The 27,721-nt window shown below is 45.4% G+C and overlaps 1 protein-coding gene across 2 annotated transcripts in view; it reads right to left on the bottom strand.

Moving 5' to 3' along the window:
• Positions 1-27,721, bottom strand: part of FAF1 (Fas associated factor 1) — a 1,925,838-nt gene that overhangs the window by 1,851,641 nt on the left and 46,476 nt on the right. For both annotated transcript variants that reach the window (XM_078671305.1, XM_078671297.1), the window contains exon 2: positions 15,388-15,456. In XM_078671305.1, the coding sequence (XP_078527431.1) occupies positions 15,388-15,456 (69 nt within the window). The remainder of the gene's footprint in view (positions 1-15,387; positions 15,457-27,721) is intronic.

Below are 27,721 nucleotides of genomic sequence, written 5' to 3'. Positions count from 1 at the left end.
CTGCATAGCTCAGAAAATAACACAGCTAGAGGCAGTATTTCCACACATCAGCCCTCAAGAAAAACAGTGAATGCTAACAATCTGTCTACCAACCGAGATAGCTCACCCAATAGAGGCTTGTACCACTTGGGGTACAGCTTTCGCTGCCATATATACCAGAACTCATGGTATCCCTTCATTAGCAGTAATACCAGACATATTAAGACAGATAAAAACTGAGCATGGAGCAGAACCTGCTATGAACTTATGGATGAAATTATTAGGTAATTTTGCTCAGGTATCAGCTACAATATTAACAAATATAAAAGGGGAGGCAGCAACAGTGGCAATACGCCAATGCCTGAGGGATTTACCTCCTTTACAACAGGAACATGAATTACCTAAAATGATTACAGACACCTATTCTGAATTAGGTAGAGATAGTTTGGGAGCTAGAGCAACAAAACCTCAACTCACAGGTGATCCTGAAAAAGAGAACACCAGGCAGGCACCTGATTCTTCTAAGAAGATATGGGATAATAACAATAAAAACAAAAATTAGAGAAAGTAGATCTTTATCTAGGAGTGGGTGTCCTCAACTGGAGCCACCTGAAAGGAGATATAACCTTAGAAATAGGAATAATATTAAAAAACTTTACAGGTATCAGGATACTGATACACGTTCCTTTCAGGGTTCACCAAGAAACTACGAGAGAGAAGGACAGTCAGAACACAGACAAGAAGAGAGTGCAAAGTCCAGAGACACGCCACCCGGTTCAAACTATCCTTCCAAAAAGGAAGAAAAGCCAAAATCAATACCTCAATTTAAAAAGAAGAAAGTAGAAGCTCTCAAAGTTCGACATGCCCTGAATTCTGAGAACTCAACTACTGAAAGGGGAATGGGCTCTGACGATGCTAGACAGCGCAGCAGAAGTAACAATAGCTCGCCAGAACCTGATGGAATTTCTGGTAACAGCGGAGTTGAATGAGCACATCACCGTGGAATCACCTGAAACAAGGTTAAGTGTCCCACATAGGTTACATGAGATAACACTCCAAATGGAGAGGGGCAACCCCAGAAAAATGAAAGGTCTCTTTTGGGAGTACCTGACTTATGGCTATGACATCCTTTTAGCTGAAAAAGATTGGCTGTCTGAAATTGTTATCGGTGGCCCAAAGGGAGAAAAAGTAATTTTACCAGCTTTTTCCAACCACGTTCCAATATACTTAAAACACAGCACTTTATCGCAACCATGTTGGATGGGATGCTAAGTCACCACACCCTGTAATCCCAGTAAAAACTACTCCAACTGCACAGAGACAGTACCAAATAAAACAAGAAGCAAAAAAACAGGTCAAGATCTTAGATCAACTTGAATACCACAGTGTAATAGAAACTTTCACCTCCCCAATGAATAATCCTTTGTTTGCCATAATGAAACCCGACAATTAATAACGTCTAGTTTTAGACTACTGACATCTGAACACATGCACTAAAACATTTGCAGTACAGAATGCACACAGTGGCGCATTAATGAATAACATTGTCCGGAAAAAATACAAAACAACAGTAGATATCTCAAATGGATTCTTCTGCCAAAATATAGTGCATGAAAGCAGGTATTTAACAGCATTTTCCACGCTAGATTAACAGCGTCAATTTTGTCGGCTCTCCCAAGGGTATTGGAATAGCCCAGGGTTGTTCAGCGCTAAGGTAACAGAATTACTTCAGAATTTGAATGAAAAGGCATTTTCCTATGTAGATGATATTTATCGGACGGATGATGATTTACAGGATCACTTGACCAGAGCGAGTACCATAATTTTGGGATTTGCCTATGTGGGCTACAAATTTAACTTTAAAAACATCGAAAATAGCCCACCTCAATGTCCTATTTTGGGGATAAGAGCTAGCAAGTGAAGGAAAAAGCTTGGCAACCACCTTTTTAGAAAAGTGTGCGCTGCTCCAACCTTCCAAATCTTTTAAAAAACTTACAATCCATATTAGGATTTTCAAATGTTGGCATAACATACATTTTGGATTACACAGAAAGAGTAAAATCTTTCTACGACTTAATAAGACCTGATTTTTCAGTTAGGCATTGGACACTGGAAAACACAGATATCTTTCATTCCCTACAAGCTGACATGAAAGCTTAAAAACACTTGCAGACACGTGTAAACATAATTTGGTGATCCGCGTCATAGCGGGTCAATCTGGGTACACTTACTTAACCTTCAATGAATGTGAAACAGTACCCAAAGCATACAAATCACAATTGAACACACACGCTAAAATGTGTTTTGGTTCTACGGAGAAAATACTCTGCTGCAATAAAAGAAAGTGCACTGGCTAGGGGAAATGAATAATTGTCATAATGCCTTAGAGGCTGCTACAAATGCAAGTGTTCCTAATGCTAAAGCCTTACATCCAAGATAGATACAATGGGCTAATTCTCTCACTGGATTGGATGTAGATATGACCCACGACCAAAGACACAAGCATATCTGCAATATGAACAAGAATATCCTCTCCCAAATGAAATAATGCCTCTAGATCAGTATGAATACATTATTTACACTGACGGACCTTCTCAGCCGGCCATAGGAAGTAAACAGTAATTCAGCATAGCTTGTGCGATTGTAAAAGGTTGCATGCGGGATGGTAAGTTGCATCCCAGCGATACAAAGACACAGTCTCTAGGAGACTACATGGCTCAGCTGGAAGAATTAAAAGCCCTATTACTGGCACTGATAAATACGAATCGAGAATTCCCCACACTGATTGTGTGCGATTCCTTTTACTGCGTCCAGTCATACAATGAATATCTTCACTGCTGGGGTCAGAATGGGTTTAAAGACTCAATGTGGCACAATAAAGCATAAAATGCTATGGAAACAGGCAGCCGAAATGAAAAACGAACTACCAAGAGCTCAGGTGATACGCACGCTGAGTCATCAACGTGTTAGCGTTCACGTTGAAGGGACTTCATTGGCTGATAAAGCTGCAAAGGGGGCAGTACGAACTGCTGCCGTAGCTGCAATCACTCGTTCAAGAACGAGAAGGACAGATAATGGTAGCTGTCATTGCTTCACTCAAAAACAGCCCGGCCTTACTGAAAGGTTTCCACTCAAATACTCCTACAAGTTAGATGCAAACAACATTCCGTATGCTCAGAATCCTGGAGTGGGGATAGAGTAATACCCAAGAAGGATTGCAGATTAGGTTTAATACTAGCTGCACACGAGAGTCTAGGTACTGCACACGCAGGGATTACCGCAACAGTTTCTTTACATGAAACAACTATTGGTGGCCTGGTTTAACAAAACAGACGAAGAATTTTGTCCTAAATGGCGACATCTGTCAGCAGATGAAGGGTTCCACCATAGCGCGTCCAGCACAGACACCTTTACTGATTTCAGACAGACCACACGCGTGTGTCTATCTGGACCACAGCCTGCCCTCAACAACATGCCAAGAAGTTCTCCAGGGGGTGTCACACCTTATGAGGTCCTATATGAGACAAGAATGTGGGCACCTGATCTCGATTGTGAAGGCACGGTGGCGGATGAAAAAACATTTGACATCAATAAACGTTTTGCTGTTTTAAAGGATCTGAATGAATCAAGATCACTACTAAGCAATGTGCAAGTAAAATGTACCGCTACTGGAGTAATCTACTCAGTCACGGCAAGACCTGTCTGGGTCACAAAAGTCGGGGATCTGGTCAGAGAAAAGATAGAGGACAAGAAAGAATTTGGGCCATCCTACAGAAAGCATGTACCTGTCTTGGCTGTCAAAGGAACAAGAACAATACTTCTTCCACCTCTTGCTGTCAAAAAAGAAAAGAGATTTGTCTCCATTGATCTGATCAAACCACACTATGTGGCAGATACTGAATAGTAGGCCCCATGGACTCCTGGGTAGCCATCGCTCTCCTCTCGCTACCATACTGGAAGTTCAGACAGAAAGACTCATAACGTTCAAAGAGTCACCAATTCGAAGTCTTGGAATTTCCAATAATGAAATGGAACTTGTTCCTCAGGAAACAGAACATATCAATTCGACCTAACACTGATGTCTGCATCAATATGCCTTGACAAGAGACACCTGCCAGTTCAACACAACCTGAAGAGTTAACGAAGTTAGATCAAACTGAATCTGGCTACTTTATCGATTTTGATACCTTCTCTCTCGATCCTAGCAAACCTGAGACAATGCCAGCTCCAGTTTCCCATAAGCAACAAATTTGTGATTTCTACAATTTCTTGAAAAAGACTTACTTAGTATCAACTTGGCTCCAGCTCTGTATATCTGGAATATTCTTTTGTCTGTTCTGGATAGGCCTAGTGACTGTCTTTTGCTTACTATTGAATGGAAAATATCTCCCAGAACGCTCTGCAGTATCCAATGTGAACTTGGCCTTGAAACCTCATACATAATCTCATTGTGAACAAAGAGACTTGTTTTCTGTGAACATTACAGCTGTGCCTGATGGTAGAGTTTGGGATAAGGTTGGTTATGATGTATTTGGCCCTACTGAACTTTAGAAAATACCTCATTTATTCAAAATAGCTCTAAATGCCTTCATTACCTCCAGTACATTTTCTGATGATTGGGATTTTGAAACTGTAAATAATAGGTTGTCTGATTTGGAAAAATCTGCTGCATTTTCAAACAATGAAATGTTAGAGGACACATCTGACTTTGATAGTATATACTGTTATCATCATTATGGTCATCACTTTTTACACAAATCTAGTATCCCATGTAATGTTTTCACATATCACATTACCCGACACCACCAAAAGGTAGTTTGAAAACATTTGCACAGAAATTCTCATAGTTTTCAGGGTTTAACACTTCTGACCAGACTTCATTTTACTATAAGGTTGTACATACACCTGCACAGAAAAATATACTGACTAACACAAAACAGATATATTCTGAGTCCTTTATTTCCCAACGGTCTGAACAGGGTTTCGACTTATGGAAAGACACTATAGAAACAAAATCAATCGGGGGTTCTACAGAATGGCAAGCTCAGGGAACAGAAGCACTTTTTAGAGCGTGCCTTATTACAAAACAGATAATATTTCTGAAGGAAACTTTGCAACAGACTTCCTGTCTTGGACCAGCCAAGAACAAGGAGTTGAACACACCCCGGTTTCCCACATCTTCACACATCAATTTTACATCACAGAGGGGATACAATATATCACATCAAGCAGTACAATGCTTTAACCCCAATTGGAAGAGATGGTTAGTTTGGCCCACAGACACAAACAGATGTCAATCAAGATTCAGAGGTACAACCGAAGGGTTTAGTATCTATAGGCCAGACACACGATATGTACAGAGTGAACATCCGGGGGTGGTGACATCATACAGTGTTGGGAAGTTGAGCCTCGATTGGCTAAAAACCGCGACACTGTCCCAGGTGAAACAGCACTTATCCTTACTCACAGATGTTAATGTTAATGTTAAATGGACTTATAACGCGCATGGCTGCCCCAGCCAAGGGGTGTCCCGGCGCTAGCTGCATGAAGTGAGCGGACAAGAGGTGTTTGTACTGTCATGGAAGGGATATTACACACTAACAGAAGAGGTGAGTTTTTATAGCTTTCCTGAAGGGTAAAAGATCTTCTATTCCTCGGATATGAATTGGAAGTTCATTCATTTTGCAGCAAGGTATCTGAAAGAATGACCGCCCATCCTGGCTAATTTGATACGGGGCACTACAGCTAAATTCTGACCCTCTGAACGCAACGTGTGTCGGGGAACGTAGGATGAAAGAAGTGGACAGAGCTTGGGGGGGAGGCAGTCTTAAGGATTTTAAATGCAAGGCATAGGGTTTTATAGTGGATCCTTTTTTCCATGGGAAGCCAGTGGAGTTTCGTGAGGACAGAGGACACCGACTTATGACGCAGGAGGCCTGTCAGGGCTCTGGCGGCGGCATTCTGGACTCGCTGGAGTCTAACTTTCTCAGCTACGTTTGCCCCTAACAAGAGGGAGCTAGCGTAGTCCAGCCTTGACAAGATTGCCGACTGCACCACTAGTTGGCGGGTTTGGTGGTCAAAATTTTTTAGAATCGGTCTGATTGCGCGTAGAATGCCAAAACAAGTGGCCGCCACTTTCTTAGTATGGTGGGTGAAGTTCAGGGCAGCGTCCACCCAGACTCCCAGGTTTTTTACATGGTCTTTATATTCAGGTGGCTGGCCGAGGATCTCTGGCCACCAGCTGTTCCCCCAGGCAGTTGTTTCTTTGCCCACAAGTAAGACCTCCGTTTTGCCGGCTTTTAGTTGGAGGTAATTCGCCGTTTTAAATTCTGTGCACTGAGACCGCTTTCGTTATCCAGTGCCACCACCAGCTGGGTGTCGTCGGCCTAAGTCACAAGTGAGAGTCCATTTCTCCTGGCTACTTCTGCCAGGGGTTGGACGTAGACATTGAACAGGGTAGGGCTCAAAGCTGACCCCTGGGGCACACCCTGCTCAATGGGGTACTCTTTGGAAAGAAAAGGAGGTGTGGAGACTCTGAAAGATCTACCGGATAGGAAAGCTTTAAACCAGTTGAGAGCCTGCCCTGTGATTCCTATCTCCTCCAGCGTCGACAGCAAAATCTCGTGTGACACCGTATCGAAGGCAGCACTGAGATCTAGAAGGATCAGTGCTGCCGTCCCACCAGAATCTAATATGGTACGGAGATGTTCTGTCATACTTAAGAGAGCTGTCTCGGTGCTGTGACCAGCGCGAAAACCATGTTGGGACCTGTCCAGAATGGAATTGGACGTCAGATAGTTGGTCAAGATGGAATTGACATGGGCTTCCGCTACTTTTGCTGGCCAGGGGAGGAGTGATATAGGTCTGAAGCTTTCTGGTAGGGTAGGGTCTAGTGTGGGCTTTTTTATGATGGGAGTCACCCAGGCTTGCTTCCATGTTGTGGGTATAATGGCCGTGGAAAAGGGCAGGTTTACCATGTCTCTAAGGGGGCCAAGAACAGTCCAGTCTAACTCTCTAAATAGTTCAGGTTTCAGGGGGTCTGCAGGTGAGCCTGACTTGATTCTATGGCAGAGTTTGAGGAACTCTTCTTGGCTGAGTGCTGAGATATTGGAAAGATTGAGCCTGTTCGGATCAACTGTAGAACTAAGGTGGGGAGTCGCTGGAAAGGTACAATAGATTTTCTTAATTTTGTCGATGAAAAAAGACGCCATGTTATTACAAAATGTAGAAGACGTATTGGAGTTGTCTATCGATCTCTTGGCACTCAGCTCTTTTAGCATTCTAAAAATGGTTTTGGAGGCATTATCACTATTGTTAATTTCAGTGGTGTAATACGCCTCTCGAGTCCTGCAATTATTGCGGTGGTAAGTTTTTTGTAGTTGGACATAGAGGGCCTTGAGTGTCAGATTATAGTCTCTCCTCCATCTTCGTTCAGCTTTTTTGCATTCTTTTTTTTGCAAGGAGAGCACTTCGTTGAACCAAGGGCTGGATTCGTGGGAGCGCGCCCTGAGACATTTGGCTGGTATCAGGGTGTCCAAAGCTTTACTAATCCACTTGCAAAACTGGTCATAGTCTCGGTCAGGGTCCTCGCTCGGTTGAGGGGGTTTGTTTGTGAGGAGTGCGTGGAAGTCTTCGAGACGGAGCTTCCTCCATGGTCTTTTCAGGACTTGCTGGGCGGGTTTTAAGTTGGAATCAGTACTGAGAGGTAGTCATAATCACCAAACAGTGGTCAGTCCAGACCATAGGGATAGGGGATTCAACACTCACATTGCTCAGATTCGAAAAGATGGGTTCTAAGAGGTGCCCACCGCTGTGTGTAGGACCATTCACAAGTTGGCAGAGCTGAAGGGCAGCGAGATCGGCCAGCAAGGTATTGATCCTAGTGTCAGTGGTGAGATCAAAATGAATATTCAAGTCTCCTACGATAGTGAAGTTCGCAGTTTCGGCTATCAAAGAGCATGTATGCTCCAGGAGCGAGGTTGTGAAGTTCATGCTTGCTCCCGGGGGCCTATAGATCAAAAGACCCACGAGGCTAAGTTGAGAATTAATCTTAATGTTGAAGCGTGCACATTCGCTTTCATTGATTTCTAATATCACTAGATGGCAAGTAAAATGGGATTTAACCATTATTGCTATCCCCCCTCCCCTAGAATGCCTATTCAGCGTATAGGCGGTATACCCCATAGGGGCGGCGAGGTTGACGACTGAATTCATATCGTCTTGAAGCCAGGTCTCTGTCAGAAATAAAATATCTAGGGAGTAGTTGGAAAGTAACTCATGAATTTCCGAGTAGTGTTTCTGCATAGATCTGACATTCAGCTGGCCCACTCTAATTTGTTGGGGTTTAACTTTGTTAAGGGACGGTAGTGGGGAGGGAATCGGCAGAGCAAAGCCACAAGGGCAAATGAAACAACTTCTACTACGTGAGACGTTATGTTTGACACATTCGCTGTCTGAACCATTTAGAGATAGTATCTCTTGCCTAGAATAGGTTATTACGCCCTCCCCTGTGTCGCCCTGATTCCTGGCGAAGGGCGACGTTCTGGCGCGGACGGGCGCAGACGGGCAGGACTCTGGCACGACTCCAGCGCAGGTCCGGCGCGTCCGCTGTTCGCGTCCGCTGCGCGGAGGCATGCCCGTCCGCTGTTCACGTCCGCTGCGCGGAGGCATGCCCGTCCCCTTATATGCGCAACTAGAGCGCGACAAAGCACTAAAGCACACCCAATATGTCTGCCGTACTTTGGTGGCCGGGACCGACTCGACAGCGTCAATGCTCGGCTGCGAGTGGCCCAGGCAGCAGGGAGGTGAGGGAAGGTAAAAGAAGCTTATAAATCAAGCCCTTACAATTATGTCTCTAAAAATCAATAAAATCACGATTATGGCAGGGAAAAACACGACCTCCCGGCTCAATTTTTTTTTGGGAGGGGGCATATAATGGGGTAAAAGTGCTGTTTATGGTGCATGTGTTTCTTTAAAAAAACTGTCATGATTTGCAGTGCTAAGAAAGTTCCCGTCTTAGCTTTCAGGAATACTGGAGTTGTTTTTATATATTTTTTTTTTAATTCACTACTGTGTAAGCTAAACATTTCTGAAAATTAAACACATTTTGATTACAGGAATGAGTCACATGTATAGATCCACCCTGATTTAACTAGACTAAAAAAAATAAACGAAGTAAAAAAGTGATGAATTTAAACAGTAGAAAAATATTTCTGAATGTGTTTCCATATGCAACTTTTTTTACCCTAATGGTCGAACTACAAAAGTTGTATACTGTTACATCAAACCGGCTCTTCAAGTTGTAGGCTCATATAGTGTTTCTTGGCTGACCAAAAACACACAATAACCAGAGTCATCCACACTGAAATAGCCTATAATGAGTTTTGATAGTATAATCACCTTCCATCAATTCATAAGGTGAAATATAATGAAGGCATGAGGGAAAGCTATGCAATTCTGAAATATGCACACAAATCTGACATTACGAATAGTGGTTATTCCCAAGATTCTGAATTTTAGATGGTTTTCCAAAAAATATTGTCTTGTCCACCCGGACTTATATTTGGAAACCAAAAATGGAACGAAATTCAATAGATAATAACAAATGTTCTAGTATTGTGTGTTCTCACACACCTCTTGATAAAAATAAAATAAAACAACAACAAAAAAGAGCACACCACATGTATGGGTGGGCTTATCAATTCAGACAGGAAAGACCTTGAAATGCAATGAGGAGAATTCACGATTTTTTCTTTGTAATTTCAATCTTTCTTTCTGGGAATGTGGGTAGCTGCAGTATTTGGACCCATAACCAGATGATCCCCGGGGAACCCAACCAACCCCAGACATTTGTGAAAACTAGACGTCCAGGTTGGTGTGGCAGATGTGGATCCTTGCATTATGTATTATGCTTAAGGCCATGCAAACATGTAACTTTAGCTAAAATAATATTTTACACACATTTCTGAGGGGAGTCCATGTGGGTGCAGCTTGCAGGAGATTCTCCCTAACCTATTCATACCAACAGGGAAACAAGAGAAACCACATTGTCCATCCTGCTATTGGACTACAGCCCCTCAACGTCTGGGTACCAGGCAATCTTTTAGCCTCCTTTGGGGGACGACTGGAATTCTGCAACTAAACTTCGGGGGACGACTGGAAAATTATGCAACTAAACTTAACGGAAACCAGCCATGATGGCCCTTCTGGACATGATGGGCAATGGGAACTGGCTAAGGCTTGTTTATGGGGCAGATTAGAAACCAAAATACTAGTTCTATTTGCTACTGAATCTCCCAAATAGTGCATTATGAAATCCCAATCCTTGGTGATTTTTAATCATTAACTTATAACCAACATTACTGGCCACAGTACGCTGTAAAATGTACAATGTTAACACATTTTGCAAATATTCATTGAACAGAAATTGAAACAAGCATTTGCAATGCAATAGGTCTCGCATTAGGAAAGTTTGAGCTATTGGTATTGTAAATGACAATTTTTTTATTTATGTGTTGGTTTTGAAAATAGCAAAATTAATAGCTTTGTCATTTACAGTGCCAATAGTTTTAACTTTCACAAACATGACACCTATAGCATTTGTAATGCAATATGTGTTGTATTTACATGGCTTTTATTTTTTTAATAATAATACTTAAATAAAAGTTATTGTAATTTATAATGGCAATAGCTTAAACTTTTGTAAATAACTTTTGGGAAGATTATTTTCAGTGTATTTTATTGTGATGAAAATCCAAGAACAGAAGTGAAATATTAACATTTTTTGTGACATTTGTAATAAAGCTTAAAATATTGAGAGAACATAGAACCAGTTGTTGTATTCCAAAATCCGAGATGATCTCTGTACGTAAAGGAGCATGGCCTTCGGTTAAACATGAGATGAAATGTAAACCTTCCTTGGTGGGGCACGAGCTAGCACACGGTCTGGGCAAATTCTCTCTCATCCGAAAGAAAGACAGGGGAGGAACACATGTTGTGAGGAAACAAACACGGAGGTGTGAAATTTCCGATGTTTGTCCTGGGACGCACACAGCCGTGTGAAGTGCCGTCTGGGCCTTTTGAAGCAGTTTTACAGTGAATTGTGCAACCCGAAGTCCACAGATGGGGAGGAGCCTGCCGTGTGGGGGGAAACATTTGTCACTAACGACACTGCACACGGTGTGTGCTTGCTATACTTAGCAGTCAAATTGCCTCGTGACTTCCAGCCAACAGATCCAAGCATGCCGACTCTTACTGTTCCGTTTTATAATTTGATGAATCCTTAAACTACAAGTTCCAGAATGCTTAGCGGTGGTGTCTGAAAGAAGCACCCTGACTGAAGGTCAGAGTGGCATTGTGGGGCCGGGTGAAATCTTTGCTCATAAAGGCGCTTCAGCATTCCACACCTGTCTTTGAGCGTGCAAAGCTTTATCTGGTCAGCTCATTTTAGGACTCTGTCTGCTCGCTTCAGTAGGACTATAGCTTAATATAGAATTGAAGTTTAGGTGGCAAATACATGGCCAAACATGTAGCTTGGAGTTGTGTTGTACGCGCGGGGTGGGGGGCGGTCTAGTTTGCACTGTTGGGGTACATGTGCTGAGGAAGAAGTGTACTATGGTGTAGGATATGGTACGACTATAACTTAATATCGATTTGATGTCCAGTGACAAGGGCTTAGCTTAGTCAACTACGATGTGGTACTGTCTGGTGTGCAATGCCGTGCTGGGGTAGAAACACACGCTAGGCCTACATTGGCAGACTACAATATATGGGTCACTAATGACTATTTACTTAAAGACCAAGCACAGCCCCTCTACAACACCGCCTAAGTAACGCAAAAATCATTTTCATGAGTGTCACAAGATAGCACAGTTGAGCTAAACATGCCGCAGATAACGTTTTCAAAATGTTATATGGCTCAGTAAGTGAACGCTCACCGCTTACATGTGAGGTCATATGCAGGTCACAGTTCAAATCGCGGCGAGGGCGACTCAGCCCTCTATCCTCTAGGGGTGATAGACAGAAAAAACATATATTTAGGTAATACTGAGAGCGACTGGAACGCAAAGAATTTAAATACGAGTCTGAAAATAACAAGCCATTTTTAAAAATGAAACTCGAAAGCGGCGCACAAACTGCTCAATTGTACAGAAACGCCAGTCCTTGGGAAAGAAATAGCTTCCGAGTCTGTTCAGACAGTTATTTGTCGTTGGTTTCATTTGTGCATCAATCTGCGTTTACATTTAATGTTAAGTTAGGAGTCAGAGCGTCGAGTGATCAAATAGTGTACAACAGGAAGATCGCCCGAAGTGCACCGACCAGAAGCATAAAGGGACTCAAAAAAGTTGTTTATTTATTTTTAATCACAAAGAAGTAACAGCCGGCTCACACGATGTTGAGGGAGCCAGTGTGGCGGTTCCGAAATTCTCGTTCCCACATCAACATTTTATCCGCTGCTTCCACAGTCGGCGCTAGGTCGCATGAAAGAAGAACTTAAGTCTCAGCAGTTGTCCTGCAAATTGTAACTATAAACCATGTTGCATCAATACGGCGACAGCTCAGTTTAGCGATTCGGATATTATCCTCCACCAGCACTTATTGGTCGCGCGGCGACCCGGAAGCTCTTGGCCGGCCGGCCAATCCGCTCGCGGCCGACCGGAAGTCCCGCCTCCTGAGATCCGTGAGAAGGCCTGCCGGCGCATGGAGCGCCCTGCCGGTCCTGTGTAGCCCGGGTCCCCAGGAGGGGGCTGGGGAGAAGGAGGAGTGTGGCGCCTGTTGCGGGGCTCCTCTGACCTGAGGGAGCCCCGATTCAGAAGAGGAGACGCGCCGTGAGGAGCGGAGCGCGAGAGGAGCCCCGCCGGAAGAGCGCAGTCGGTGAGTGGGGCCCAGGGCTGATGTGAAGTCCGTGCGTGCCTGTGTGTATGCCTGTGGGGGAGGGGAGGGGGGGAGTGTGTGCGCGCGCGCGTGTGTGTGTGTGCGTGCGTGCGTGCGTGTGTGCGCGAGGGAATGTGTGTGCGCATGCGTGACTGTGTGTGATTGAGAGAGAATGCGAGGCAGGGGATAGTGTGCCGTGTGCCTGTATGTGTGCCGTGTGCCTGCGTGTGCATGCGCGCGCCTGTGTGTGTGTGTGCGTGCATGCAGAGGGGTGTGGGGCTGCCTGTGTCTGTGTGTGAGCAAGGGCTGTGTGTTGCTCCGCGCAAGCGCAGCTCAGACGCGCGCTCCCGAGGTGAAATCTGACATTGTCAAAGCGCGCGTCTGATAGCTGTCCACATTCCTAAATACGGGCCACAATAGGTCTGAAGCAGACACCTTCAATGCTCACGCATTGAGGGTAGGTCTGCTCGACCTAAAAACGTGCATAACGATGAGACTGCGAAAATTAATACATGTCGAATCAGATTACCTAGAAAAACATACATATAGGCAAATGCTTGGTCGGTGAGTGGGGCCCAGGGCTGATGTGAAGTCCGTGTGTGCATGCCTGTGGGGGAGGGGAGGGGGGGGGGGGGGGGGAGTGTGTGCGCGCGTGCGCGTGTGCGTGTGTGCGCGAGGGAATGTGTGTGCGCATGCGTGACTGTGTGTGATTGAGAGAGAATGCGAGGCAGGGGATAGTGTGCCGTGTGCCTGTATGTGTGCCGTGTGCCTGCGTGTGCATGCGCGCGCCTGTGTGTGTGTGTGTGTGCGTGCATGCAGAGGGGTGGGGGCTGCCTGTGTCTGTGTGTGAGCAAGGGCTGTGTGTTGCTCCGCGCAAGCGCAGCTCAGACGCGCGCTCCCGAGGTGAAATCTGACATTGTCAAAGCGCGCGTCTGATAGCTGTCCACATTCCTAAATACGGGCCACAATAGGTCTGAAGCAGACACCTTCAATGCTCACGCATTGAGGGTAGGTCTGCTCGACCTAAAAACGTGCATAACGATGAGACTGCGAAAATTAATACATGTCGAATCAGATTACCTAGAAAAACATACATATAGGGAAATGCTTGGTCCTTTAATATCAATTATACTAGGGTTTACTGCTGGAATGAATTCTTATTGTTCGGTATATGGTGCATTAAGTGTGAAGAAGTGTAAAGCGATTCACGTTTGCAGGTTTGGAAGGAATGGAAATTCTTGTCATAGATAATCATTGTCCATGAGAGGAAAATAAGAAAAACTGAATTATAAAGCCTCACATTAACCAGAACACTATCCCTCAGATTCATCATTGTCCCGTTTTGCGAGTCCTTAATAGCGATTATTAAGGAATCGCTATTAAAGACTCGCAAAACGGGATTCATGTAGCTATCGCAAAAAAATTGCGATTCCTACAGCTTCCTTATTTGCGATTAGCAAATTGCTAATCGCAAATAATAAATTCCTTATTTACTATTAGCAATTTGCTAATCGCAAATAAGGATGCGATTTCAAGGGTGCCAGGGGTGTGCAAAGGACACCCTGTAGCACACCTGAAATGCAAATGTAGACTGATGTTGCGCACACACATGTCCAGAGGACATGTGTGTGTGTAACATACAACTTAGAAAAATGCACCGAAGTTTTCGCTATTTACCACGAAGTTACACTTCGCGGTAAATAGCGGCCCAATATTGCGATTTCGCAATTTTTAAAAGGTTCATGAATAGCATTTAAGGAATCTCTAATTGAGATTCCTTAAATGCGATCGCAATTTGATAAATCGCAATTATTTGCGATTTTTCAAATTGCGTGTTCATGAACCATTGATGAATCTCAAATGCCATTTTTGCGGGCGCAAACGGACGATTTTTGCGATTCGCACCGTTTGCGCTCGCAAAAATGCTTGATGAATCTACCTGTATGTCTGTACATCTGCCAAATACTCAGGGTTAGTGCAAAACGGCACACGGCAGAAAACTAATGAAACTCATACCATCCATCTTACACTTTGCCTTTTGGGTAAAAGTCTGAAAACCCTGCAAATCATAGGTATATGCATGCAGCAACTGTCAAATATTAGGATCACGCTCACAGTAGTTACGTTCTTCAGAGAATTTGTTTTTAATAGATGGTTTTAATTATCCTTTACTTATGCTATGATCCTATTTAAATCAAAGCATGGTAAATGCACAAAAGATGGTAAATTGGAGGGAAGCAGCTAATCCTATCCATTGCTGTGCTTTTATCTTGCGCTGGTAAGTCACAGACTGGATAACTAAATGTGGGGAGAGGATGTAGCCTTATGGCTAGAGCGGTCGACCTCGAAGTTGGGGAACCGGGTTCTAGTCTCGGCAACGACGTCTAGTTCGAGCTATATAAAAACTCTATATAAAAATACAATTATTAAAAGAACAAGAAATAATGTCACAGTATACCCTATGGAGAATAAAATCTTCCAGAAAAATAACACATTAAGCACCCACCAAAGTTACATAGCATATTGAAAACTTACCACTAAGTCCCAATTGTTTTGTTCAAGTAAAGTTATCGCTTCATCAATATTTTCAATACCAGTACATGCCTAAAAAAGAAAGATGCACAACACATTAGGTGTAGCTAGCCATTATCTAGGTGTTGAAAAACTTACTTGTGAGAAGCTCTTTTCATTCAACATTTCTTACTCTAGAAACTAGTCTTTATTCATGTAAACTATGGAATTTCATGGTCAAACACAATGACTCTTGTAGCAACAACTATCAGTCCTTTTCCAATTTCCTGAAAATGTCTCTTTGTGACACGATGTAATCATGTTACTTGGTTAGGTACAGGCAATTATACAACCATAAGAACTATTTTAAACTTGAGTTGATATATGATTAACTAAACATTTTTCAACACTTAAAGATTTAAACCACTGTGGAAATAACAAAAAGCTATACCACTTTCTCAATTACATGTACTACTAGATTCTTCATTCAATATGGATGCCATCAATAACAAGCAATATGGATGCAATATGGATGCCATCAATAACAAGCATTGCCAATGACAATAGTCTGGATTTGAAAGAATATTGAACGGTAATGTGAAGCATTACAAGTAGATCGAGTGGGAATGGATATGTATTTGTGTAGAAGCAAAGAACTATAGAACAATATTGGTGTAGGTTGAAAGGTAAGGTGACAGTTGCACGGTCAAGCGAGACCTAAAAATCCATGTAAGTTAATGACTGCCATCCGCCCATCTGTGCTGCTGCCAGGGAAAAACACCATAACTTATCTAGCTGTCTAAGACAATAGCATGCGTGGCCCATAGAAGTTCAACTTCGGGGAGCTGGTTAAATAAACAAAATGATCACAGCTGTGAGAGCGAGCATTTTTGGAAGCACACAACTTCTGTTCAATCAAAAAAAAAATATTCTGGCTCCCAACATGTGGGCAGAGCCTAAGTCCCTCTCCTGGTGTTTTCACATAATTGTCTGGTGTCCGCTGAGCTGTCAAGAGACCCCATAACAAGCGTTTGCAATACATCGGTCTCGCCTTTGGGACCTTATATGTATTTAGCAATGAAGCATCTTAGCATGGGTGTTGAAACATCTACTGTTATTTAATATGGAGGGAAAGTGAGCACCAAACTGCATGAGACTCCAGGTATGGGAAAACATGGAGAGAAATATTGCCTTTTAGCGGGAAATGGTATAGTCCAAAGCTGTGTTTTTAATATAGAATCAGGGCCTTCGGTGGTCATATCACTGAAAATACAAGAATTTTATAAAAATATTATCTACGGGTGCTCATGGGAGACAATTTCTATGGACCAATCTGTGTGGGCAGAAGGGCATGGAGGAGGTAGGTAGTATGGGTGAGAGGCAGTCAATTAATGTGGGCTAGCTGTGGATTATGTGAAATTAAATGCTTTGTCCCAGCTGTGTAATGGAACCTAATGACCCACCAGAATTAAAACCTGTCGAGCACCAGTAAGGGACAGACCAAGCACAGGGGTAAAGTGCTTGTAAATATAAAGTACACATTTTAACTAAAAATCATTTTAGAAGATCGGTACTGCAACGTTAAATCGCGAGAAGTCAGCTATTAAACCTCTGACAACTAGCATGCATTAGAATAACAAAGCTCAAGTCTCCAGCATCGGCCCGTGATTGTTCTCGATCACACTTCCAAGAGAGTCTTAAAATACGTGGAATAAAGACTCCATGTCTGTAAGTCAGACGAGGTGAAGCCGGGCTCTAGGTTATGGTTTCTGCCCTCGTAGAGGCCCTCACGTGGCCCGCTCCACGCCACCTACCTGTTATAATGTGCAGTTGCATGAAACCGCGAGGAACAAAAGATAGGTGGTGCTGTTTGCATATTCAGCCAGTTCATAGGTTCAGGGAAGTGGGGCTAGGGTTCTGCCTTTGCCCCCTTGCTTTGACACTCTCCCTGAGACTTTTAAGTGGTCTAAATATATATCTTTTCAGCACAGTCTTACCAAACAGGTACAATCTCTTAAGTCAATATCCAATAAAGTTGAGATATTTCATGATCTTTTGAAAAAAATTAATTAAAGGATGCTTTTAGAGCTGTGGATTACCTGAATACCAAACCTACTCGAGTAAGAGTGTAAAATGTTAACAGCGCTGTTGTTCAGCCATTTTAATAAGCATCTTCCTTGATTATTCAAATCAGTTCCGGAGGGGATTTGAGGTAGATCCGTTGCTTCTAACACACGTTTTAGGTCAATCAATGAGTACGAAGAACAGAAGGCAAAAAGTAGAAGAATGATAGGGACATTCACATTGAAGCTTCATCTCTGTTCCAACTTTACCTTTTGTAGCATTAACCAACCTCTGTTGGAAAGGCCCCAGATGCAGTAGAGATTCCAAGGGGAGAGGATGTGGCCTAACGGCTAGAGCTGTTGACCTTGACGCTGGGGAATCGGGTTCGAGTCTCGGCAGGGACGGTGAACATCCTGCGATTCTGGGCAAATCACTTATCTCCCTGTGCTTAACAAAACGAGTCCGCCTATAACGCCGGTGCTCATGTAAAGCACTCTGATACCTAGGAGTCGAGTTTGCGCTGTATAAACACCTCCACCCCCCCAAAAAAGGCAATACATGATGCGAAACTCGAGGCTAAGGTTGCACCAAATGGTGATAGCTTTTGGCATGGAATAGCAAATCTAGCCAGCTCCTCGCCGGGGCTGTAAAAATGATAGCAGTCACACCATTTATTTGGTTATAAAGTCAACGTAAAATCGTGTGGCTTTCCGTCACCAAGTAGATAACAAGATCTCAGTCAAGAAGAGTAAAGTCTATCTTACGCACTGCTTTTATAATGAATGCCACTTTATCTCAATAAAAACGATTGGAAGCATTATCACACTTAATACATACTTGGTGGAGATGCTTCAAAACTGTAAGATAACGACGTTACCTACTGCCTTGTACCCTGTTCTGATTCATCCACTCAAGCTTCATCTTCCTGCAAGGCTTCGCCTACGTCCAGGCAGTCCGCCTAACTTCCGACTCGGGTCGCGTCGGCGGCAGCATCTTACACAGGGTAGGCTCCCTCTTCCTGAGGCATCAATGCGGGGTGGGCTGACGTCCTGCCTTCTTGCGACAGTGTGCCCTAACTATTACCAGGTGCAGCCTCGCCTGGCTTCTGTTTGTTATCCTGCTTTCCTATTTATCCCCACCCACAACCAGGCAACTGCTGCTTGACTTTTGGCGTGCATGCGTAACAATGTAAGTCATCGATGCGCACTACTTTAAAAACAAGCATTTGTAATGCAATAGAACTAGCATTTTAGCGAGTCGTATTGCATTTTAAAAGGGAGTACGGGCGGGCAAACAGGCACAAACAGGTGTGCGGGGGTCTCGAGAAGTCATGGACTGCAGGAGGGGACGAGGGAGGCATGGGAGCAAAATAGTGTTTCAGTAAAGAGGCCAATAGCCATGAAAGGACACAAATGACAACATGTCGTCAGGAGGAGGGACTAACAAGCCTAAAACCTATGGGAAGGCTGTATTTAGGACCGAAGCCAATACAAAAGATGGGCGGAGAGTGGACAGAGCTTAAACAAAGCTTCCAGGCTATAGTATATACTGCATGTCTCAACGAGACAGCGCACGGGCTGCCTAGGCGAGACCTAAAAATGGATGAACAGTAGATAAGGATGTTAAATGGCCCGACCATTATGTCCATCATCAAGTATCAAGGCCGTCCAGTTGTTATTAAAGTGTTGTTTTGTATACAGACAGCTTTGCCGTTGTTTTTTAACAGTTTTTAATATAAGTGTGATATTGGATATTGTTGTACCCTGTGGCACATGTAGACACTGGTAGCCATGTTTAGTTCATAAGTACCTTTATTCTGTAGCTGGTCCAAGTACATCCAGATAGGATATAGGTACATCATAGGGATAGTCCAGGTAAACAGGTGAAGTAGATGTAGGTTAGCGAGTAGTCAATCCTTTAGATCCATGTAATAGCAAACCCCACCAGGAGCAGCCTTCCTGCTGCTCAGCCCATCTCTAACTGTCATGCCTCACTCACACAGACATCAAACATTCCGTGCATCACTGAATTCCCAACTTTCTACAGTAAACATACTCACTGGCTGAACAGCAGGAAGATTGATGTATGTAATGAGGTCAAGAATTATGTAATGAGGCCACGCCGCTTTTTACACCTCTCTGCAATGCAGCCCCCAGCGCATACTGGACGTTCCTGGTGGGCTAGTTGGCCCCCAGGGACCCCCAGTATGCAAGGGGCCTTAATCCCCCAACTCAGAACGCGCTACGGGGCATGTTTGCACAGTGGTGAATGTAGGGGGCGGGGCTTGAGGTGATGTGTGCAAACATGCCCTGTGGCGTGTTTTAAGTTGGGGAATTAATTCCTCTTCAATCCAGGGGTCAACTAGCCCACCAGGTACCTCCAGTAAGCACCACGGAGCTGCGTTGCAGAGTGTTGTAAAAAGGGGACATACCCTCTGAACACCTCTCTGCAACGCAGCTCCCTGGATCATACTGGAGGTACCTGGTGGGCTAGTTGGCCCACAGGGAACCTCAGGATTGAAGAGGAATGAATTCCCCAAGTTACAACGCGCCACAGGGCGTGTTTGCACACGTCACCTCAGGCCCTGCCCCCTTCCTTCACTATTGAGCAAAATATTCCTCTAAAATCAGCCGAACTACGAGTTCCGATTTACTCACCTGTTATCACGAGAAACCTCAGTGCTGCATCTTAGAGCCCAGTAAGGACCCTGAAAAGTAAATCTAAGCGTACTTACCAGTAACTTGTATTTCCTTCCATAGGAATCTATTGTATAGTTTTCACCAGAAAAGTTTGTCTATTTTTGAAACGTACAATTATTCCTCTAAAATCAGCCGAACTACGAATTCCGATGTACTCACCTGTTATCAGGAGAGACCTCAGTGCTGCATCTTTCAGCCCACTACTGATCCTGAAAAGTAATTCTAACCGTACTTACAGTAACTTGAATTTCCTTCCATAGGATATCATTGCCTGCTATATAAAATATATATAAATTACAAAAATATATAAAATAAAAATACAAATATTAGAATTTCAATATTTTTTAAAACATTTTTTCTCAATTTATATTAAAAATATGTAATGTAATTTAAAAAATAAAATATCTAAAAATAAATAGTTTAAAACAATGTAGTAAATCTGTATAAAAATATAACAATACATTTAAAAATTATCATTTACGAAACCTTTGAAATTCACTGAAAAAAACATAGGTTTCACACGTTATAGTTAGCTGGATATTTCACTCATACAAAACCATTGAAATTCCCCGTTATAGTTAGTTCAGCTAACTATAACTTGCGCGCCCGCAATGCCCTGCTGATGACGTCACATATTACATCACGCATGACATAGAGACAAATTACTGGAAGAGATAAAAAATCTTGAAAAAATGATCAACAAGGACAAAGATGAGGAGGAGCTTCGCGCGCACCCAAGATGGTCGCGTGAGCACAGGGCTCCCGGACTCTCGCCACCTCCATCGACTATCCTGTACTTTATCCTGGTTCTGACGACGGGTGTTTATTGGCGTAGTTCTACTGATCATTTATCTGTTCCCAAAAACTTTTTGGGACTTCGGGGTCCAGAGCTACAGATCGCCGCAGTTTTCTGGCCTGCTCCTAGGTGACGCCCGAGCTATCTTGTCTGGCCTGCCGTCCAGTAAGTGAACAACAACGGATTACCGGACTTGCATGGGCTGGCGACCGCTTTTGGTTTCGATTCCTGTCCGGAGATCAACCTGACTTTGTTAGCTACGTAGACGGCCGGACGTGCCTATATTTTTGGTCTATCCGTTTCTGATGCCGATCTGTCGTGGCTTTCAGTTCTGAGACTGGCACCACCTTCGCCCTTTTGGTCCTGCATTTGCCACCGCAGTCATCATTTTCACCCGACAACAGGCGACCCGTACGGGTCCAGGATCTAAGATGGCCACCAAGCCAGAGAGTGAGAGGCGCAAGACTAAACCGGGCGTTCGAGGGAGTGCTTTGCAAACGAACATTATGGACCGGTACACCCTTACTAAAGGATCGCCGGGCGCAGCATCTAAACCCTCGACAACAATGCCGGAGGACTCATCGATTGAGGAAGAGCCCTCGTTGCAGGATCTCATGGGCGCCATTACCGGTATGAAGGCTTCATTGGGGCAACAATATGAGGCCTTGACTCTCAAACTGGATACTGTGTCGATTGATGTCAATTTGATCAGGGCGGATTTGGCGAAGACAAACGAAAAGGTCAAATCCCTGGATCTCAAGACCACTAGCCTGGTCACTGACGTCTCAGACTTACAGGCCGAAGTCGGGAATCTGCGGAAAGCTAATGACTATTTCTCTGGGCGCCTAGAGGACTATGAAAGCCGTGCCAGGCGCAATAACATCCGCCTGATTGGGGTCCCGGAATCATCGACTGCTGCCTCGACGGACTTATTGGTGGAAGACCTGGTGCTGAATCACTTGGCGCCCAAGGGTCTCAGCAAGTTTTTCGCTGTCGAGCGTGCACATAGGATCCCCGGCGGCACACCTAAATCGGGAGCTAACCCACGACCCATCATTGCGAGGATCTTTCATTTCCGGGACAGAGACGCTATCCTGCAGGCTTCGAGGCAGTCTGGTCCCATTGCCTTTGAGAACTCTACTGTCAGCTTCTATCCGGACTTTACACAACAGGTCCAGAAACAGAGGCTGGGGTTTCAAGGGGTCAAGAAGAGACTCCGGGAAAGGTCTATGAAGTATGCCATGCTCTTCCCGGCCCGTTTGCGGGTGGTTCATAGGGATCGTACTTTTTTCTTCGACCATCCTGGGGTCGTGAGTGACTGGCTTGACTCGCTGCCTGCGGATCAAGAACCTTTTGAGGACTCTGGCAGATCGGATCGGGCGGACGGTGGCCCGACGGAGCAGGAATAGATGTCGACTTTGACCCCGTACCCTTCACGTTGGCTTTGAACTGTGCTATGCTGTGTCATTAATGTTTGCAAGTAATAGTCCTTTTGGGGGTGGGTGGGGGGTGAGCGGGTCCTTTCTCCTCCTGGGTTTTCTTTTCGTAGATTAGTTGGGCGGTTGGGCGACAGGCACACTGCAAGTTTATGGGGCTTTTTGGTCTTCAGCAGGGGTGCGGGGTGGGGGGTATAGTTGTTTTGGCATTGTTGGGGGGACTGGGTTGTTTGTTTGAATTTTATTGTTATTTGCAAGGTGAAGGAAAGGCAAACTCCTGTTTTTTGCAGTTGCTTTGGGTGTGGGGCGGGGGAGGGGCTGAATTCGGGGATGGGGGTAGGGGACTTCAGATATTGTGTTGGAACGTGAACGGGTTGGGGGATGGGATCAAGAGGAGGGTGGTGCTGCAATTGCTGAAACGTTTGTCTCCTGATGTTGTCTTACTACAGGAGACTCATTTGCTCGGCAACAAGTGCTACGCTCTGAATAGGCGTGGTTATCGCCTTGTGGCGCACTCGGGTTTCACTTCGGGCTCCAGAGGGGCGGGCATTCTGGTTCGGACCTCCCTCTCCTTGGCCATTGATGATGTCATACTGGATGATAAGGGACGATACGCCGCCATTGTGGGGCGCTGGAGAGGGAAGGTTCTTATTCTGATTTCCGTGTACGTGCCCCCGGGCCTCCAAGCCACCACATTCGCTGATCTGAGTGGACTTATCCTGGGTCTCCCCGAGGGTCTGCTTTTGGTTGGGGGTGATTTTAATGCGGTGGTCTCCGGGATGTTTGACCGTCACCCTCCCAGGGAACTGCCGAAGGCCCAGACTTGGTTGAGTGACTTCCTAGAGACGCGGGGGCTCACTGATTGCTGGCGCTTGCTTCACCCGGAGCAGTTGCAATATACCTATCATTCTGGTGCTCATGGTAGTCTCTCGAGGTTAGATCATATATTATTGCCCTCGGCCCATGCATCCCTCATACGGGAAGTTAAACATCTGGCAAGGGGTATCTCGGACCATTCTCCGCTTTGGCTGGTGGTTGATGCACGGCGGGGTTCGGCGGGCCGAGTGGCTCCGAATAACCCCTGGTATTTGAAGGACCCCAGGGTCAGGGCTGAGCTGGTTAAAACACACGATTGTTATTTTGCGGAAAATGTGGGCTCTGTTTCCTCCCCAAGTTTAATTTGGGAAGCTTACAAGACTGTCATTCGTGGCCAGGCCCTCTCGTTGATTGGTAGCGTGAAGTTGGCCAACCGTGCTGAGATGGTTCGCCTGGAGGGGGAGGTCACGGCCCTGGAGGGGTGCTTGGAATCTGGGGTCACCGCTGAGGGGTTACATCTATTGGAGTTGAAACAACATGAATACAGGGCTCTGGTCACGGAAGCTGCTAAGGAAATGGGAAGGGAACAGCAGGGCCGCCTGTATGATGTGGGTGATAAGGCTGGGAAATTACTTGCTTGGCTGGATAAGAGGGAGAATGCAAGTCGTGTCGTCCCTGTGATTGTTGCGGAGAATGGAGAGTGTTGTACTGACCCTGCTGATATTGTTACATGTTTTGCCGATTACTTCCGCGAGGTGTATTCCCAGGTGTCTGATCGATCTGAGCAGGACTCCCACCTGCTATTGCGGGATATTGCACTTCCCCGATTGCCTGACATTGATAGGGATGCTCTGGATGCGCCGCCTACTGTGGACGAGATTGCCGCTGCTGTCCGTTCGGTCCGATCCGGCAAGGCTTCGGGCCCTAATGGGCTCCCCATTGAGCTATATAAACTACGCCCGGACACGCTAGCTCCGCATCTGCGCTCTATGTTTCTCGAGTCTTTGGAGGTGGGCTCTCTCCCACCAGACCAGAGACTGGCCACTATAGTCGTCATCCACAAAGATGGTAAACCTCGGGATCGTTGATTAATGCGGAGCCTAAAATCTTGGCCAGGCTGCTGGCGACACGTTTGGCGACTAATTGGGGACCTGGTTCACCCTGATCAATCCGGCTTTATACCGCATCGCAACACGGCGCTTAACCTCTGACGGTTGCATGGCGTCTTGGCACGAGCCGAGACGCTGCGTGAGCCTGCCATCTTGGCGTCCTTGGACGCTACGATGGCGTTTGATACAATAGAATGGCCGTATTTGTGGGCGGTTCTTGCCAAGTTTGGTTTCGGTCCGGAGTTCGTTCGGTGGGTCAAATTGCTTTACGCCGGTCCCATGGCTCAGGTGGTGGTCAATGGTCGGGTCTCTGCACCCTTTGCACTGGGCAGGGGCACGCGACAGGGCTGTCCCCTGTCCCCCTTGTTGTTTGCTCTCGCCTTGGAACCGCTGGCGGCCTGGTTGAGGTGGGAGCCGTCCCTGAGGGGCATTAGATGGAATTCGGAGTTTGAGGACCGTGTATCTCTCTATGCTGATGATATTCTGCTGTATCTCACATCTCCCCGTAAATCCCTCATTGTATTGTTCGATGTCTTAACGTCCTTTCGCAAAAACTCGGGTCTTGTCATCAATTGGTCGAAGTCCTGTGTATACGTCCTGTCGGGAGACGCCCCTCTTCTGCCAAGTGGTTGTCCTATCGCGATTGTGAGAGATGGATTTAAATACCTAGGCATTTTTATCACTCTGAAACCTGAACTGCGGTTTGACCGGAACTTGCTGCCCCCTCTTCAGCGCCTTCGGGCAGATGTTGTTGCTTGGGGGAAACTCCCTCTCTCCCCCCTGGGTAGAGCGGCATTGTTTAAGATGATGTCACTGCCCCGCTTCCTCTACGCATTGCAAAACACACTTGACGTTGTCCCGGCTAAATATTTCCGTGAGGTTGAGAGTTTACAGAGACAACTGGTGTGGGGGGGTAGGCCCCGGATCGCCATCGCTAAACTGTCGCTCCCGTGGTACGACGGTGGAATTGCTTTGCCTGATATCCGTCGCTATTATTGGGCGTCTCAATTGGGGGCAATAAATCATTGCATGTATGGCCCTTGGCCGAATCCGGCCTTCGAGATGGACAAATGGTTGTTGCCGGGGGGTGACTATAATAGAGCCCTCTACTCGAGACTCACCCCTCGAAACGTAACGGGCCCCACTAGGACGGCTGTCCAGGTGTGGAGACATGCTTCCATGGCGCTTGGGTGGACTGATAAATTAACTCGTGCCACCCCACTGTATGCATCCGATAGACTTGGCTCTCTCTGGCAGTCGAAGGGGTTTGATAGATGGGACTTGATAGGTATCAGCAGGATTGATGATGTTTGGACTAAGGGGAGAATGAAGACGTTTGAGGAATTGAAAACTGAGTACGCTCTGAGCGATCGCGAATTTTTTCGCTATGCGCAGGTCCGCCACGCGGTGCTCTCGGTCTTCCCTTCGGGTGTGGAGATTCCGGAGTCGTCCCCGCTTGAGGACAGGGTACTGGACGGACATGTTCCTAATAGTACGATTTCGCTTATTTATAAAAAGCTGATCAACTCCAGGTCCGATCTCCTGCTTCGCCTTAGAGAGGTCTGGATTGGTGATGGGCTGGAGCTGGACGATGAGGACTGGCGGGCGGCGATCTCCTCCCCTAAAGAGGTGGCCATCCAGGCGCGCCTTAGATTTGTGCAACTTAAAATCCTGCATAGAGTGTATGTGACTGATCCCCGTTTGGTGCACATGGGCTTTTCTGTGGATGGTTTGTGTCGGCGTGGATGTGGTCTCCTGGGCACCTTTTTCCATATCATTTGGGAGTGCCCTGAGGTAGTGCGATTCTGGACCCGTGTGCACGAGGTGATGAGTGAGGTTACGGGGGTGTGATCGATGCCGGAGGCTAGGAGATGCTTGCTGAATGTATGGGAACCGAACGACTACTCCGTTTCGCAGCTTCGATGGGTGACCTTGGGCAATATGATCGCCAAAAGAGATATTGCGCAACTGTGGGGCGCTCAGGGACCACCCGGGATTCGGAAATGGAAACAAAACATGGACTGGTGCATGTTCAGGGAAAAAACTGTATATATTTCTCGGGGTACCCCCCGAAAATGGGGGAAGATATGGACTCAGTGGAACACTTACCGTGGCGATATATGTTCCCCCCCTCTCCCTGACCCAGATGTTGCACCTACGTCCCCGTAACCAGAGGGTTCCTCCACTTACTACTGTGTATTGGATACATTTTGTTCCTTTTGCCCCCCCCCCCCATGCGAGACTCTTTCTTGATAGAGCATACGCTCATTGGTTGACCTTCCCGCTCCCACACCATGTAATGCAACGTTGTTTATATTGCTGTCTTCTCTTTCTCTTTATTCCTTGCAAATTGTTTGTGTTTGTATTTATAAAATTAATAAAAAGTTTCAAAAAAAACAAAAACAAGGACAAAGATGCAAATCAAAGTGAAGAATTCAAGAACATCATGATGAAACGCTTGAAAGAACATGAAGCCATCATCCGAAAACACTAGCGGACCTAATTTCAAAGAGACTAGCAATATCACGCCACAGTTCGCATTCTGACCTTTGCACGCAAATTCAATGGCCCAGGAAGAAGATGAATCAACAGGGTGCCGCTGCTGCCTCCAACAGAGAAACCTCTTAATCAGAGGTGGAAACATCAGAAGACAAACAACTACTCCAGAAGACAGCGGCAGCACCAACTAGCCACCTTATTTTGGACAATACAAGTTAATCAGAGATTCCAGACAGAGACCAACGCCAAGACCCCATCGACCAGAACAACAACAAAGAAACGAAATACAAGCGGGGATAAGAAAGGAAGGTGGAGAAGCACCCACTCCGAGAATCACCAGCAGCAGGGAGAAAAGGGACAAGTGGTAGAACCCAGAGAAGAAATGACTGAAATCAATCTTTCACATAGAACACTCATCTGGGATGAAACAAAAAAATCTTACAGCTGGGCTTGACCTTTTGCCCCACATCGAAGTTTGACTATGCACGGACTCGTATCGATCTCTTTAAGTATCTGCTACACCCAAGGAAAACAATGGATGGGGTAACCTATAACACAGGTGATATGGATCTTCTGAGTGGGCATGATTTGGAAACCTTGATGACACTACGATCTTTAGACTCCTCAAGCAACATGGGGGGGTAGTGAGGACAGTGACAATATGGATACATGTCTAACAGAAGTGGGGATCACACAATCTAGCAAAAAAAGTAACTTGAAACAAAAATCTAAAGTACTTCCGCAGATTGCACTTAACAGTGGTCCGTGCCCATGGTGTTCCGAGCGAGTGATGAGCAGGAGCGGAGAACTTGCTGTGAATATATAAAACATATGTTTCACTTCTGGCGTCCTCCTCATGGATGTCAGCTGCAGTGGCACACAGCTCAACATCAGACACAGCTTTGATGAGTCAAAGTTCTTACTTTATTTCAAAGCATA

Source organism: Lissotriton helveticus, chromosome 1_2 (genome assembly GCF_964261635.1).
Source record: "Lissotriton helveticus chromosome 1_2, aLisHel1.1, whole genome shotgun sequence".
Lineage (NCBI taxonomy): Eukaryota > Metazoa > Chordata > Amphibia > Caudata > Salamandridae > Lissotriton > Lissotriton helveticus.
Note: the sequence above shows the minus strand (reverse complement) of the source record. Positions and strands in the feature narration are given on the sequence as shown.